The sequence below is a fragment of the Podarcis gaigeae genome, assembly GCF_964106915.1.
Source record: "Podarcis gaigeae genome assembly, chromosome: 12".
NCBI lineage: Eukaryota > Metazoa > Chordata > Lepidosauria > Squamata > Lacertidae > Podarcis > Podarcis gaigeae.
This window is the reverse complement of record NC_139688.1, coordinates 7,826,497-7,844,308: the sequence shown is the minus strand read 5'-3', so window position 1 is coordinate 7,844,308 and position 17,812 is coordinate 7,826,497. Positions and strand designations below refer to the sequence as shown.

General features: G+C 42.8%; 1 protein-coding gene across 1 annotated transcript in view; it reads right to left on the bottom strand.

Moving 5' to 3' along the window:
- Positions 1-13,997, bottom strand: part of LOC310827800 (vasoactive intestinal polypeptide receptor 1-like) — a 37,198-nt gene extending 23,201 nt beyond the window's left edge. The window contains exon 1 of the mRNA XM_083704262.1: positions 13,876-13,997. Coding sequence (XP_083560388.1) covers positions 13,876-13,911 — 36 coding nt within the window. The 5' untranslated portion in view covers positions 13,912-13,997. The remainder of the gene's footprint in view (positions 1-13,875) is intronic.
- Positions 13,998-17,812: the final 3,815 nt, after the last annotated feature.

The window sequence follows — 17,812 nt, the reverse complement described above, 5'->3', positions numbered from 1 at the left end:
TCGCCTGAATGTATTTCTTATTTTCATTGAACAACCTGCTTTTATTGATAATGTTAATGCTTTATATCATAAACTGCTAAGTAGTTTTTAGTTCCTTGGGGGGGAAACCAAGCGGTATATAAATTTTGTTGTTTTATTTCTTATTTTCATTGAACAAAATTTATATACCGCTTTATTTATTTATTTATTTTTAAAAAATGATTGAAATCAAAGCGTCTGAAAAGAGAGAAAACACACACAATGTCTGTGTGTCTCGATAGACCTGCCTTAGCAAAACTGTTTTAGGCCAGTGCAGAAAAGAATACAGCAAAGTTTCCTACCTGGTCTCAAGAGGCAGGGAGTTCCAAAGGGTATGCTAGTGTTACTAAACCAGTGGCTGAGGGCTCTTTCCAACAAAAGGACTAAGCTTCTTCTTGCACAATCTTCCCAAGGGTCATGTGGTGGCAAGGGGCAGGTCCAGACTCAAAGGTGGGTGTGGCCAAAGAAAAAAGTGGGAGGAGCTGCTGTTGTTGTTGTTTAGTTGATTAGTCATGTCTGACTCTTCGTGAGCCCATGGACCAGAACACGCCAGGCACTCCTGTCTTCCACTGCCTCCCGCAGTTTGGTCAAACTCATCCTGATAGCTTCGACAACACTGTCCAACCATCTCATCCTCTGCCGTCCCCTTCTCCTTGTGCCCTCCATCTTTCCCAGCATCTTTTCCAGGGAGTCTTCTCTTCTCATGAGGTGGCCAAAGTATTGGAGCCTCAGCTTTACATTCGGTCCTTCCAGTGAGCACTCAGGGCTGATTTCCTTAAGAATGGATAGGTTTTATCTTCTGGCAGTCCATGGGACTCTCAAGAGTCTCCTCCAGCACCATAATTTAAAAGCATCAATTCTTCGGCTATCAGCCTTCTTTATGGTCCAGCTCTCACTTCCATATATCACTACTGGGGAAAACATAGCTTTAACTATACGGACCTTTGTTGGCAAGGTGATGTCTCTGCTTTTTGAGATATTGTCTAGGTTTGTCATCGCTTTTCTTTGAAGAAACAGGCGTCTTTTTATTTCGTGACTGCTGTCACCATCTGTCGTGATCACGTAGCCCAAGAAAGTAAAATCTCTCACTGCCTCCATTTCTTCCCCTTCTATTTGCCAGGAGGTGATGGGACCAGTGGCCATGGTCTTGGGGTTTTTTTATGTTGAGCTTCAGACCATATTTTGCGCTCTCCTCTTTCACCCTCATTAAAAGGTTCTTTAATTCCTCCTCACTTTCTGCCATCAAGGTTGTGTCATCTGCATATCTGAGGTTGTTGATATTTCTTCCAGCAATTTTAATTGGGATTCATTCAGCCCAGCCTTTTGCATGATGAATTCTGCATATAAGTTAAATAAGCAGGGCAACAATATACAGCCTTGTCATACTCCTTTCCCAATTTTGAACCAATCAGTTGTTCCATATCCAGTTCTAACTGTAGCTTCTTTTCCCACATAGAGATTTCTCAGGAGAAAGATGAGGTGATCAGGCACTCCCATTTCTGTAAGAACTTGCCATAGTTTGCTGTGGTCGACACAGTCAAAGGCTTTTGCATAGTCAATGAAGCAGAAGTAGATGTCTTTCTGGAACTCTCTAGCTTTCTCCATAATCCAGTTCATGTTTGCGATTTGGTCTGTGGTTCCTCCGCCCCTTCGAAATCCAGCTTGCACTTCTGGGAGTTCTTGGTCCACATACTGCTTAAGCCTGCCTTTCAGAATTTTAAGCATAACCTTGCTAGCGTGTGAAATGAGTGCAATTGTGCGGTAGTTGGAGCATTCTTTGGCACTGCCCTTCTTTGGGATTGGGATGTAGACTGATCTTCTCCAGTCCTTTGGCCACTGCTGAGTTTTCCAAACTTGCTGGCCTATTGAATGTAGCACCTTAACAACATCATCTTTTAAAATTTTAAATAATTCAGCTGGAATACCATCACTTCCAATGGCCTTGTTATTAGCAGTGCTTTCTAATGCCCATTTGACTTCACTCTCTAGGATAACATCAGTAAATTCCACCCCCCAGGGAGGAGGGCTTCTGTATGGGGGTTGGGACCATCAAATTTGAGATAGTGAAGAATTGCAGAGCATCTAACCTTAACCCTAACACAAAAAAGAAAAATGTGAGGAGCTACCCAGACCAAAATAGATTTGTTTTTATTCCATTTTAGACCAGGAGCAGATAATTTTCTTCTTTCCCTTAGTATGTGTGTGGAGGGGGAGGGATATTATGTTACACCCCCCCCCCCCCAGAAAATAGCACCTCTCTTTATTGGAAAAAAAAAAGAAGCACTTGTAAATGGCCATCGTCATGCTGTCAATGGAAGCGCCTGAAAATAAATAAATAAAATAAAACCAGACAGCGCAGGGTTTTCGCACGGCGGCAGGCCAAATGAATACCGACTTCCAACAACGGTAGCAAAAAAATTATGACTCTTAGAAGGGCAATGCAATTTGCATTTCAAAAGAACCTATTCAGAGCTTGGGCTGGAATCTAATTGTATTCTCCCCCACCTTCTCCTTTGACTGTTTCAGATGCTTTTCAAGAACTGTAATCATGTGAAATTGTTTGCTGTTGGGATACTTTTATGCTGGCGTTTCGAAGGAGCCAGAGATAGAATTAAGATGCAACAGTTCCATTCCCCCTGCACACACCCCCCCCCCCCGGTTTTTAATATAGAATCCTCTTTCTGAGATCACAAGCAACTTCTTAAATTCAAAGGAGAAATGAATGGGAAATGAGGTTGTCGTATCTTTGGCCTGACCTTAATCAAGGGTCCCCAATTTTTTTTTGGGGGGGGGCTACTTGGTTGCAGAAACTCAGCCCCAGTGCCCCCTACCTTATTAAAAGCACTATTCAGAATAGCAGAACAGAAGATAATGCCACAATGAAATTCAAAACAGCCACAAATAATGGCACATTTATTCAGAACTCAATTAAAACTATTCAGTTTGATTAATTCAACCAAACTGATGAACGTGATGCAGTGATAACATTTTTTTCCCCAAAATCTGGCCGTCATTTACACCTCCAGTGCATACCGTCCAATATTTCTCAGATGAATATAGGGATATTCTATTCTACATCAGGAAGTTTCTTTCCTTGTTTGATCTCCCACACACATAAATGCCATATACACAATTCCATCGGTCACCTTGAGCCAACTGCAACCTCTCCACCTCACCTACCTCACAAGGTTGTTGTAAATATAAAAAAAAACGCAAGGGAATGATCGTGAACACCTTCAACAGATAAACGGAAGGATATAAAATTTGAGCTGCAAGCTGCCTTGAGTCCCTGTCAGCGAAAGACAGTGAGAATGATCAGGAACATACCTGAGAGTAAATCCTACTGAATTCAATGGAACTTAGTTCTGGGTAAAATTGCTTACGATTGCAGTGTAAGCCTGCCCAGTTTTTGCCCAGTTACCTGAGAGTAAGCTCTATTGAATACAATGGGACTTACTTCTGAGTAGACATGAAAAGGTTTTCAGTGTAAGGATCCATTTACAATAAAGGAATAAACACTCCACGCATTTCCTAAAAAAAATAAAATAGCTGGCTGCGGAAGCACTGCAGTTAAAGAAAATAAAGTGGATTGCTTTATATTTTTTCTTCAACATTGTAAGAAGGGCTTCGCATGCCATTCATTTGGTATGTTTTATTTTCAGTATAAACAGGAGTCGGTTTTTCCATCCACACCGCTTTTAGTTGTTCTCTGAGGTGTGGCAGGGAGGAAAAAGGAAAAACAGGACATTCAGGGATCAAATCAGAAACCAGGATTGCTTCTGTAATTCTGGGGAAATTGGGATATTTGGAGGGTCCCTGCTGCCCCCTAGGCAGTGCCGGATTTACATATAAACTGAACAAGCTATAGTTTAGGGCCCCACTCTCTTCGGGGGTCCCAAAAAATTAAAAGGATAAAAAACCTAGATGTACATTTCCAAAATATAAGATAAAAAACCAATAAAATAAAACCTACATCCAGCAACTGTGTTTTGTGTTGTGTAGGCTCCTATGATGTAAGTCATGGGCCCCGCCTGCTAGGCTGCTCCCTAAAATATCACTGGTTTGCTCATTTCTATATATAGGATGCCTACATTCTGCATGGACTGGTTGCATGGCAACGTGCAAATGGCTTTAGATACCTATTAGATCCATAAATTACTATATAGCATATAGGTAAAGGGACCCCTGACTGTTACGTCCAGGCACAGATGACTCTGGGGTTGTGCGCTCATCTCGCTCTATAGGCCAAGGGAGCCGGCATTTGTCCGCAGACAGCTTCCGGGTCATGTGGCCAGCATGACTGAACCACTTCTGGAGAACCAGAGCAGAGCACAGAAACGCCATTTGCCTTCCCGCCGGAGCGGTACCTATTTATCTACTTGCACTTTGACGTGCTTTCGAACTGCTAGGTGGGCAGAAGCAAGGACCGAGCAACAGGAGCTCACCCCGTCACATGGATTCAAACTGCCAACCTTCTAATCGGCAAGCCCTAGGTTCTGTGGCTTAGACCACAATGCCACCCATGTCCCTCTTATATAGCATATATTCAACACAAAACAATGACAATTTGTTGTTGACAAAGGACAGCTGGACATAGAAAGGGCCCCATTACCTTCAGTAGCTTAGGGTCTCATCAAACCTAAATCTGGCCCTGCCCTTAGGTAATCCCACAAATTAATGCGGGGAAATGCTAAACCGAGTTTGAGAAAGGGAGATGCTGTAACTGACTGGGTTCATTCCTCTCAGCTCCCCAATTACAATAAGAAGAAGGGTTCAAATCCCCACTCTGATATGAAGCTCACTGAGTGAGCTTGGGCCACTCACTGTCTCTCAGCCTAACCTACCTCACAGGGTTGTTGTGAAAATAAAGTGGAGAGAGTAGAACCTTGAGTTCCTTGGAATAAAAGGTGAAATATAAATGTAAGAAATAACTATTGGGGATTGTTCTAAGGCTGACCAGAATGTTAGCTTTAAAGAACTTTTATCTTGAAATTGGGGGACCAAGTTTTTGCCCAAACTGCTATCTCATTTCACCTCTTATTCTATTGCCGTCACTCCTCGATTTGTGGTCCTAGCTATGCCTAGATTTGATTTGGTTCCAAATTCATGTTCTATTCTGTGGTTCTGCATTCATCAAGGGAAATCTCACACTGAAACGGTTACTTCACCTGGGTCTCCCCTGCTGGATGAGAGAGATTCTTCTTACAGGACTATAATATACATATTCAGTATTCATTGCCTTGATCTTTCATCATTACGTTAATTGCGCCTGGCAAATCAGTTTTAAATAACCAGGAATTAAAATAAAGTAGAACATCTAATTAACACCAATGCCGAAAATATCAACCTTGCTCCGAGATCCATGAGGGCTGAATTACTGGAGTCGGAGATCAAAGTCCTGACTGTTAAATATATCCCACTTCTTAAAGCTGAGCTTTAATAATAGACGACGGCTCATATCAATATGTAAATGTGTTCTGCACAAGAGCATTGGCCCTGAATTTCACCCAAAGCAAAATGTTGAGATGGTTTAGGAAGGCAAGCAAAATAAGAAAAGGGGTGAAAAAGAAATTTGTGGGTGTTTGGGTATGTCTTGCACCTCCAACTGATGTTTGATGCTTCTTCACCTAGCGCATCGCTAAACCATGAAACTCACAGGTTAATGCAATAACAGCAGCAAGAATATTATTGGCCCAAAAATGGAAGCAAGAAGAATTACCGACGATTGAAGAATGGAGGATGAAGTTAATGGACTATGCAGAACTAGATAAACTAACAGGAAGGATTCAAAACTGACGGGACCAGAAATTTACTGGAGTAAATTTACGGACTATTTGAAAAGTATTTGTGAAGATCAGATGATGTTTGTAGGTTTGCAAGAAGTTTTGTGAGGAGTATTATTGGAAGTATTGCAAAAATGGATAAGGGGGAGGATGATTTGTTAAGAGATGTAAAGGCAATATAAAGTTAAGAAATGCATAAGAAGTGGTTAAAACGGTGGATCATCAGAGGTGCTGATGGAAGTCTAAAAAGATTGTATAAGTGATAAGTTTTGTGGTACATTTTATAATTTATATGTTAAAATCAATAAAAAGTATTTTTTAAAAAATAAAAAAATAAACTCACAGCTTAAAGCTTACTGGGAAATGATATATAATGAATTGAAAAGGATGTTCAAAATAACTTTTATATATTTTTTAAAAAACCCAGAAGCTTTTCTTTTGGGAATTATAGGGACAGAACTACTTAAATTGTATAGAAATTTATTTATGTATGCTGCTACAGCAGCAAGAATGTTACTTGCCCCAAAATGGAAAGGAGCAGAAGTCCCAGAAAAGGAAGAATGGATACAAAAAATTATGGAATATGCAGAAATGGCAAAACCTACCGGAAGAATAAGAAATCAAGATAACAAACTTTTTAAATAAAAGAATGGGAATGGTTTATTGAATATTTACAGACAAATTATAAGCAGATAAAAACATTAGCAGGATTATTGTAATAACCTGCAGTTTCAGAAGAGTATATATTTGCAGCAGATAATTAAATGAGCAAATTAAATGAATTTGGATAGGCAGAAGATATTTTTAAAAATAAGTTAAGGAGCCACAGAAAGAGGGGGAAGGAAGTCAAATTTGGAAATGTTGAATTGATTGTGAAACTAATGAAATGTATAAATGTGAAAAGTATAAATAAAAAAGTAAAAAATAAACCATGGAACTCACTAACACAAGTGATAGCCGCTAACATGGAGAGCTTGAAAAGGAGGTAAGGCAAATTCGTGGAGGATGATAACAGGCAACAGGTCCACGAACCTTGGAGAAACAGTAGCCAAGAGTTGGCTTTTGTGGGCTTTTCTGGTTCACCTCACCACTGTGGGCCACAGACGATTACCTAGATAGGCATTTGGTTTGATCCAGGAAGGTTCTTAGGTATTTTAAGTAGAATTCTGTGGTTGATTTAAGTCTGGTGCTCATGTGAGACAACTGATCGATGTCAAGGGTAGCAAAAGGAATTTTGATAAATTTAGTTGGACATGGCAAGAAGATGCCACATACTCTCATATTGTATATTGCCCAGCAAGACTACAATAAATACCAGCGGAATTTTGAAAGAGATGTTTGTGAATTTCTCCAGGTTTATGAAGCTAGCTTGTTTTAACAAACCATGGTTAAGATTAATCAAAGTTTAGGGTTCAGGCATGACAGTAAACTGTGGCTAGGGATGGGGAGAAATTTCACGCAGTTCTCATTTCAAAGCGATCCTACCTAGTTTGCACTTTACAGAGAGACACAGCCATCCTACAAAATTCACACTTTCCTGAATTTTGTAATGCAGATCTCCACTGAAGGAATATGTGCAAACATGCTGGAGGACTGCATCATAAAAGTCAGAGGAGTGCAGATTCTGAAGGCGAACTGCATTTTTTTATTTGTGTACATGGAAACCAAGCTTGATGAGGAACGGTTGAAGGAGTTGGATATGTTTAGTTTGAAAAAGAGGAAACCAAGAGGAGATATGATAACTGTCTTCAAATAGCTAAAGATCTGTCCAATGGAAGATGGAGCAAGCTTGTTTTCTCCTGTTCCAGAGGGAAGGACCCAAACCAACTGCTCCAAGTTGCAAGAAAGGAGATTCCAACTAAACATGCAGAATAACTTTTTGACAGTAAGAGCTGTTCAACAGTGGAACGGTCTCACTCGGGGAGGTTGTGGACTCTCCCTCTGAGTCTTGCCCCTCGCTTTATGTTCCTTCTGATGCCAAGTAAAAAAACCATTTAAAAAAAAATCAGACTTTTAAAAGTTGACAGCGATGAAATCCTTTCCATGTTTTAACTCTGCTAATTATGAGAATTGTTTCAATGTCTGTGTTTGTTATTCCTGCATTGCTGCGACTAGGCAATGGCCTAGGACTCAGGCTCAGACTCGGAACAAGAGGAGACGCAGTCTGCACCAGATACTTTGCCTCAGGCATTACCTGAACCAAGTCTGGGGCCTGATCCTGAAGAGTCCCAGTCTGCACAGGTTCCCCTGCAACAAACACCAGCTGGGCTGAGTCAGGGGCCTGAGCCTTCCCTGGCTCCAGATGCTGGTATGACCTTGTTGCCTCCAGCTGGGCCATCACTTACAGCTGCTCTACTACCAGTTGGGTCAGGGGAGGCTGAGGCGGCCTCTGGGTCTAGTAACCCACCGACATCTCCCAAGCTGCAGAGACTCAGGTCTGAGAGAAGGAGAGACCTGAGTACTCGCAGGAGGAGTGCTTGCCTTCGGGCGAGACAGGGAGGTGAGTCGCCGGGGGATCAGGACCAGCCATTACCCCATCAGAGATAAAAGGCTGTTGGACCCTGTCCCAGGTTGTGGGAGCAACATTGCTGTATGCCAGATCCTGCCTGAGATCCTGTACCTGTCCGTGCCGGGTTTCCTGCCTCGGGTCCTGCCTTGGCACTGTCGGATTGACTCCTAGCGGAACCTTCGGATTCTGGACCAATCCTGGACCGCGTTTCACGGGTTACCCCTGGGCCCAGTTCTATGATGGTAAAGATAAAGGGACCCCTGACCATGAGGTCCAGTTTTGGCCAACTCTGGGGTTGTGGTGCTCATCTCGCTTTATTTGCCGAGGGAGCCGGCGTACAGCTTCCAGGTCATGTGGCCAGCATGACTAAGCCGCTTCTGGCGAACCAGAGCAGCGCACGGAAACGTCATTCACCTTCCCGCCAGAGTGGTACCTGTTTATCTACTTGCACGTTGACGTGCTTTCGAACTGCTAGGTTGGCAGGAGCAGGGACCGAGCAACCGGAGCTCACCCCATTGTGGGTATTCGAACCGCCGACCTTCTGATCGGCAAGTCCTAGGCTCTGTGGTTTAACCTACAGCACCACCCACGTCCCTAAATTCTATGATGAGGTGTTAATTAATTTATTCTGATGCGCATCATCCTGTGACAACATTGCAGTCAATCAATAAATCTGCACCCTGCCCCCTCACTCTGATCAATATCTCTATTGCTTCCCAAGAGGACATGGGCCCCTGGCCCTCTCACGCTGTGGAGGTAACCCTGAGATGCTCTTCTCATTTTCTCCCACGCTAGTCATGATGCTTTGTCGATCTCCTCTCGCCACCCCCAACCGCCCCCTGGCTGGGTGGAGAAGAGAGGAAACTTCACTTTTGTACCTAACGCTTCCACGTCAGGTTTCTGACATGTTCCGTGACTCTTTTTGTCATCCCAATTAAAAGTTAATAGCTGTCAAAAGTGCTTCACGTGTTCAAAGGCATTAAGATTAATGATAATTACTAGGTGCGCTCGTCAGGCATTCAGATGCAACCACCCATGCAGGCAGAAATTGCTCAGGCAGACAAAGGAAACTGAGAGAGAGAGAGAGAGAGAGAGAGAGAGAGAGAGAGGCAATGGCTGGGGGTGCCAGCGAGAGGAGTGGGTTTCATGGGTTTGGCAGCATGCAGGGATCAATCTGGACCTACAAATTGGCTAGGCTGAAGGATCAGTCCCACAAATCAGATCAGGATGTCTGTGTCTTTGCACAGTCCTATAAACTGAGGCTCAGACCAACCCTGCAAAGTAGGGAAGGCTGAATGATTGGTTCCACATGGGAGTGTCCATGCGTCGGCTTTTAATTTATTCCCACAACAGCCCTGCTGTTAGGTGGGTTAGGCTGAATTATTGTTGATTTGGCGAAAGTCACATGCTTTGATGTACGGTGATACCTTGGTTCTCAAACGCCTTGGTACTCAAACAACTGGGAACCCAAACACTGCAAACCCGGAAGTAAGTATTCTGGTTTGCAAACATTTTTCGGAAGCCGAACATGCTCCATTTTGAGTGTTACACTTCCAATTTGAGTACAACACTTCTGTTTTGAGTATTACGCAGAGGTCCGTCTGTTTTTGCTATTTATTTTGAGTTTTTGTTTTTGCAGCTCTTTTTTGTGTGACTGTGTGGAACCCAGTTCAGCTACTGATTGATTGATTGATTGATTGATTGTGTGACTGCAGCACATTGTTGATTGCTTTCATTTCATGGATCAATGGTCTCGTTAGATAGCAAAATTCATGTTAAATTGCTGTTTTAGTGGTTGTTTTTAAAAGTCTGGAATGGATTAATCCGTTTTGCATGACTTTCCATGGGAAAGCGCTTCTTGATTTGGGAACGCTTTGGTTTTGGAACGGACTTCTGGAACGGGTTAAGTTTGAGAACCAAGGTACCACTATATGTAAGTATTTGTATGGGGGTAGATTGGAGGGTTGCCTATTCTGGGGAACTACCCTTCCCCTTTCGTTGCCTATACTTTATTTGCTTTGGGGAGGGTGTATGTGCTTTGCCTATTTTGGGGAGGAGATTGGGGGCAGCGCCCATTTTTCTGTTGAGAAATGGGTATGCCTTTGTCTCCCTGACAGTTTACTTTAGGTTTCCAGATGTACTTCCAGGCCTTAAAAAATACAGGGCCTTCAGAAATGGATTCTGACTGGCTGCCAAACTGAGATGCAAGTGCTGTCGATTTTTTACCTCAGTCAGGGCTTGGGCAATCAATGCCCTTTTCCAGATTTTCATGTCTAGATTTCTTACTTTAACTCTCCTTCCTTGTATTAATTTATGGTATCGTGTGTGTGTGTGTGTTCAGAAACGACTCACCCTTTTCTGAGAAGACGGGAATTGAATTTGAGCCAAAAACCTGTTTTCCCCGAAACGCAAATGTCACAACGTTCCGCTTACAAACACCCAAGTGAGCCCAAGAAATCTGTTCAAACTCCTTCTTAAGGAGGCCGAAGTGAAAAAACAAAAACCTGTCATCATTGCTAGCGTGGGTACAAACGCCCCACTCCCCTTGCTTATCTAGCCATAACTGAAACAATATTTTGATTTAAAACTCTCTCTCATTTTTGCCATGCATCCAAGGAAACCACTACTTGGACTCAAGAAAGCTTAAAAGAAGAAGAAGGATGAATTTGGCTCTACTGTTATCAGAAGAGAGAAAAATAGGAATGAGGTCGCCATTGATCCCTAAAGGAATGTGAGTACAGAAAGCAATTGTGATGTGGAAGTTTCCTGCATTCAAGCAAGTTCCCTAAGTACAAAAGAGCCTGTGGATCTCAGGGAACAAGAAAAATAAATTAATAATAATAATAATAATAATAATAATAATAATAATAGGTAAAGGGTAAAGGGGTAAAGGGACCCCTGACCATTAGGTCCAGTCATGGCCGACTCTAGGGTTGCGGCACTCATCTCGCTTTATTGGCCGAGGGAGACGGCGTACAGCTTCCAGGTAATGTGGCCAGCAAGACTAAGCCACTTCTGGCGAACCAGAGCAGCACACGGAAACGTCGTTCCCCTTCCCGCCAGAGTGGTACCTATTTATCTACTTGCACTTTGACGTCCTTTCGAACTGCTAGGTTGGCAGGAGCAGTGACTGAGCAACGGGAACTCACCCCATCGCGGGGATTCGAACCACCAACCTTCTGATCGGCAAGTTCTAGGCTCTGTGGTTTAACCCACAGCGCCACCCGCATCTAATAATAATAATAATAATAATAATAATAATAATAATAATTTATTAATCATAGCCCACCCATCTGGCTGGGTTTCCAGTGAGTGAACCAGATCTGCCTTTAGTAATTTACTTTAAACACTGGAACTCACTCCTAAAGGAGGCAGCGAAGGCCACCAAGTTGGGTGCCTTCGAAAGAGGATTGGACAAATTCACAAAGGAAGAAAGGGCAATTATCGATGGCTGCTAGCCATGATGACTATGCTCTGCATCCACGCTTTCCTCCTGAATCCCAGTTGCTGTAAACAGCAGGAAGGGAGACAGCTCTTGCATTCAAATCCTGACCGCAGGTTTCCCACAGGCATTTGGCTGGCCACTGTGAGAAACAGAGTGTTGGTCTGATCCCATTGGTCTGAGCCCTCAGGAGGTTGTGGACCATCCTTCCTTGGAGGGTTTTAAGCAGAGGTTGGATGGCCACCCATCATGGATGCTTTAGTTGAGATTCCTTCATTGACGGGGGTTGGGACTTGACCAGTGTTTCACAAACTTGGGTCTGCGATTGTTTCTGGACTACAGCTCCCATCATCCCTAGCTAGTAAGACCAGTGGTCAGGGATAATGGGAATTGTAGTCCAAAAACAGCTGGAGACCCAGGTTTAGAAACACTAGGCTAGATGAATCCCGGGGTCCCGCCCAATTCTACAATTCTGCTATTCTTACATTAGATATTCAGATAGTTTCCAAGCACAATTCAAAGTGTTGATGCTGACCTTTAAAGCCCTAAACAGCCTCGGTCCAGTATACCTGAAGGAGTGTGTCAACCCCCATTGTTCAGCCCGGACACTGAGGTCCAGTGCCGAGGGCCTTCTGGCGGTTCCCTCATTGTGAGAAGCCAAATTACAGGGAACCAGGCAGAGGGCCTTCTCGGTAGTGGCGCCCACCCTGTGGAACACCCTCCCACCAGATATCAAAGAGAAGAACAACTACCAGACTTTTAGAAGACATATGAAGGTAGCCCTGTTTAGGGAAGCTTTTAATGTTTAACAGACCACTGTATTTTAATACTTTGTTGGAAGCCGCCCAGGGTGACTACGGAGACCCAGCCAGATGGGCGGGGTATAAATAATAATAATAAGAGTTCTGAATATCCATTTTTAAACCCATCCTGAAAGATGAGACTCTATTACCAATATTTGTCTTCTCTGCATTTCTGCCTCTCTCTTCTCTCCCTTCTGCTTTCTCCATTCTCTTCTCTCCCCCATTTCTCCTTCTGTTAAAATTCCCAGTAAAAAGAAACGTCCGTGGTGGTGACCCCCATCATTGGGGTTTGGCCTGCCTAGTGCTCCTTGAGCCATCAGACGAAGACAAACGCTGTCTCCACAGCAGAAGTTCAGCAGCAGCAACAATTATTTAAGCCATAATTGAGAGTGGAAGTGGCTAAGCATCCGATAACCTCAGCTGCTGGCACAACACACATAGACATGCCCTGTTGTGTCCTTGCTCCCTGTATGAATTCACCTGAGAATAATTGCCAGCTTCTCATGCCAGAGACATCAGACATCAAAAAAGCAGAGACATCACCTTGCCAACAAAGGTCCGTATAGTTAAAGCTATGGTTTTCCCAGTAGCGATGTATGGAAGTGAGAGCTGGACCATAAAGAAGGCTGATTGCCAAAGAATGGATACTTTTGAATTCTGGTGCTGGAGGAGACTCTTGAGAGTCCCATGGACTGCAAGAAGAACAAACCTCTCCATTCTGAAGGAAATCAGCCCTGAGTGCTCACTGGAAGGACAGATCCTGAAGCTGAGGCTCCAGTACTTTGGCCACCTCATGAGAAGAGAAGACTCCCTGGAAAAGACCCTGATGTTGGGAAAGATGGAGGGCGCAAGGAGAAGGGGGCGACAGAGGACGAGATGGTTGGACAGTGTTCTCAAAGCTACCAGCATGAGTTTGACCAAACTGCGGGAGGCAGCGGAAGACAGGAGTGCTTGGCGTGCTCTGGTCCATGGGGTCACAAAGAGTCGGACACGACTAAATGACTAAACAACAACAACATGCCACACTCCCGATTCCTAAGATCACACCTCTGCGGTCCTCACTAACCGCTGACCTCAACCTACTTCTGTCTGTTCCCCTCTCAAAACTGCAATGAAAGAACAGTAATCTGCCTATTTAACTCTTCTTAAACCACCTCAATGGAGCACTGCAGGACGCCCAGAGGCTTTTAAGGGCTCCTCGTGGACCCTTAGGAAGGAATAAGCTGACACTTTGCAAAGGCACAAACCAGTTTCTCCCAAAGAGGAGCAGGCTGTCTAAGGATTTCATTCTCTGGAAAGGCAAACAATGGATTCACTTACCAAGGGGAAGAACAGCGAGCAGAAAGTTAGAAGCATCTTCAGTCGCGGCAGGAGATTCTGTCCCTGCCGGCACACGGCTGACAATCCACACCAATCAAGCCCCGCCTCTAAGATACACCTTCTCAGCTCAGCTTTCAAGGAGCAATTCTCCCTGCAGGCTCCAGTCCTCACAGGTGAGCAAAAGCACCATCTTCATTAGCATCTTACCAGCAGTAGTAGAAAGACAGGAATAATGACTATTATTGCTATTGCTATCACTGTAATGTTCTTTTAAATAAATAAATAAAAAGAAATCTTTTTTATTGATTTCTCAAGAAAGAAAAAACTGTACAGACAGTAAATTGCTTTCTCCATTGACTTCCCTTCCACATTTTACATATAATATAATATTCAATACATCCTCTCTAATGTATTTATCTTAATACAGTGGTACCTTGGGTTAAGTATTTAATTCGTTCCAGAGGTCCGTTCTTAACCTGAAACTGTTCTTAACCTGAAGCACCACTTTAGCTAATGGGGCCTCCCGCTGCCGGAGCCCGATTTCTGTTCTCATCCTGAAGCACGATTTCTGGATTAGCGGAGTCTGTAACCTGAAGCGTATGTAACCTGAAGCGTATGTAACCTGAGGTACCACTGTATATTAACACTGCTGCTCATATTTCAAATCCTGCTCACGTTTTCATCTCACAATAATACTCAATGAAACATTTCCAGTCCTCAAGGAATTCCCCGTCATTTCGGTCGCTAATCTTTGCTGTTCATCTCACCAGTTCACGTACTCCGTCGTTTTGAAAAGCCATCCTTCCTTTGTTGGAACCTCCAGCAATTTTCTATTAAAAAATGCACAACACACTGTACAGCTGGGATGGCGAAGCTTTCTGTAGCTCAAGGGCCACATTCCCTCATAGACAACCTTTCAGGGGTCAGATGGGTGGGTATGGCCAGAGGTGAAAAGTTGGGTGGAGCATCAAACACGTCCTTTCAATGGGGGACTTATAAGAATGTGTGGTATGCACAGATTTGGGATCCTGTGGGGTTGAGGGCTCCACAAGTTAATTAATATAGACAATTAATTGTCATGGGATTCTAGTGTTTGTGCTCATTGTATTGCTTCCTCTTCCCCAATTAAAATCAGTGGAGGCTGGTCCATTCAGTCAACCAGCACTAATAATAATAATAATAATAATAATAATAATAATAATAATAATAATTTATTTATACCCTGCCCATCTGATTGGGTTTTCCCAGTCCCTCTGGCTGGCTCCCAAACGGAATGTCAAGAGATTTTTTAAAAAAGGGTTTTCCCCAAAATCTCAGATCTGCACTCTTTCCTGCTCTCCACATTCTTCCCTAATCCGTTTGAATTTACAGAGGCTCAGAGAGACTTTTCTGCCAGTCTTCTGTTCTCTGGCCAATCAGCTCTCTTCACTGCCCAGAGAGAAGGTTGAACTGCTCAACATATACTTTACCAGACCCTTCTATATAGAAGGGTCTGGTAACTTCTTTATAGAAGGGTCTGGTAACTTCTGTTTCAGTGTATCTGAAGAAGTGTGCATGCACACGAAAGCTCATACCAAGAACTAACTTAGCTGGTCTTTAAGGTGCTACTGGAAGGAATTTTTTTTGTTTTGACTATGGCAGACCAACACGGCTACCTATCTGTAACTGGAACATATACCTTGTTGCTGTCTTCACTCAAATGGAAAGTGATGCCCAACCTGGTGATAATGGAATAAATGGTGTAAGGAGGGAATTTCAGCTCAATATAGAAAAGGAGGTGGCAAGGCAATGTCTGTCTGTTGTTGTTTAGTCATTTAGTCGTGTCCGACTCTTTGTGACCCCATGGACCAGAGCACACCAGGCACACCTGTCTTCCACTGCCTCCCGCAGTTTGGTCAAACTCATGGTAGCAATGTCAAACTACTTTAAATGAATTCAGACTTCCATGGCCAGAAGAGCTGCACCAACTGCACCAGTATAAGATGGGGGACACCTGGCTTGCCAGTAGTACATGTGAAAAGGATCTAGGGGTCTTAGCAGACTACAAGCTTCACATGAGTCAACAGTGTGATGCAGTAGCAAAAAAAAAAAAAAAAAAAAAAAAGCTAATTGGCTGCAACAATAGAAGGTCCAGGTCAAGGGAAGGAATAGTACCAATTTATTCTGCCTTGGTCAGACCACACCTGGAGTCCTGTGTCCAGTTCTGGGCATGGCAATTTAAAAAGGATCTTGAGAAGCTGGAATGTGTGCAGACGAGGGCGAACAAGATGATCGAGGGTCTGGAAGCCAAGACTGATGAGGAACATTTGAGGGAGTTGGGTATGTTGAGCTTGGGAAAGAGGAGATATGTATAAGATATTGCTGGAATGGCATACAAAGGTTGAAGAAGTTAAATCTATTATGATACATTGGGCCAGAGATTTTGGATATAATATACAATTTAATGATTGGATTAAATTATGGAACGAAAATATCAAATTTACCGCATGTACTGCATTAAAGAAAAATGTTATGAAAATGATTTACAGTTGGTATATTACACCGGTAAAACTTGCAAAAATGTATAAAACATGTTGGAAATGCAAAGAAAAGGATGGTACTTTTTACCATATGTGGTGGGAATGTAAGAAAATGAAGAGCTTCTGGGAATTGATATATAATGAATTGAAAAAAATGTTGAAATATACATTTGTTAAGAAACCAGAGGCCTTTCTTTTAGGGATTATAGGAAATGAAATAAATAGAAAGGATTGTAAACTTTTCCAATATGCGGTAACAACGGCAAGAATATTACTGGCCCAGAACTGGGAACAAGAACAAGTACCAACATTGGAGGGGTGGAGAATGAAGCTGATGGACTATGCAGAACTTGATAAACTAACAGGGAGGATCAGATATCTATGAGATCAAAAGTTCATCGAGGACTGGGGAAAGTTAGTGGAATATTGGGAATGCATAAGTGACAATGAAATAACGTTAGTGGCATTTAAAGAAGCTCTGTAAAAACCTAAGAAATATTGTAAAAAAGAAAAATAGGTGTGGAAGGGTTTGTTAGAAGGCAATAACTAATTTAGGAAATGTGTAATCAAAAAGTTTAATTTGGATGATTGTCAGAGAGGCTGAAGGAAGTCCAAAAACGAGAAAATTTATTAAAGTTGTAATGTGGTGTGATATGTATTTTTCATGATGAAAATCAATAAAAAATATTATAAAAAAAGACTTATGAGGAACAGTTGAGGAAGTTGGGTATGTTGAGCCTGGGAAAGAGGAGATATGTCATCTACAAGTATCTAAAGCACTGTCAGTCACATGGAAGATGCTGTCCTGCTCCAGTGGATAGGACCCGAACCAATGAATTCAAGTTACAAAAAAGGATACTCTATCAGGAAGAGCTTTTCAATGGTGGAACAGACTCCTTCGAAAGGTAGTTGACTGTCCTTCATCGGAGGTTTTTAAGCAGATGTTGGATGGCCATCTGTCATGGATGCTTTAGCTGAGATTCCTACATTGTAGGGGGTTGGTCTAAATGACTCTCAGGGTCCCTTTCAACTCTATGATTCTGTGCAGGGCTTGAATCCACTATACTGAGATTCAGAGCCTCATTCTGTACTGAGCTATCCCAGCATGAGCCAAGTTCTTTCAGTCCGTCTGTCTTCCTTCCTTCCTCCCTCCCTCCCTTTTCTCATTCATCCTTTTCTCTTTAAATAAGCAACATGAATCTATTTATATGCAATCAGGCCTGCCGAAGCTGTACTATTTCCAGGCCTTAAAACAGCCAGCGAATCCAGGAAAAGCTGAACCAAATGGCGTAATTGTTGTCACGTTGATGGGATTGAAATTAAGAGAAGTTATTTGAAAGGATGGAATTAGAAAGTGTGGTGATTGGAAGGTACATAATGCATCTCCATCAGGCAGGATGTGAAATCCACCACACAAC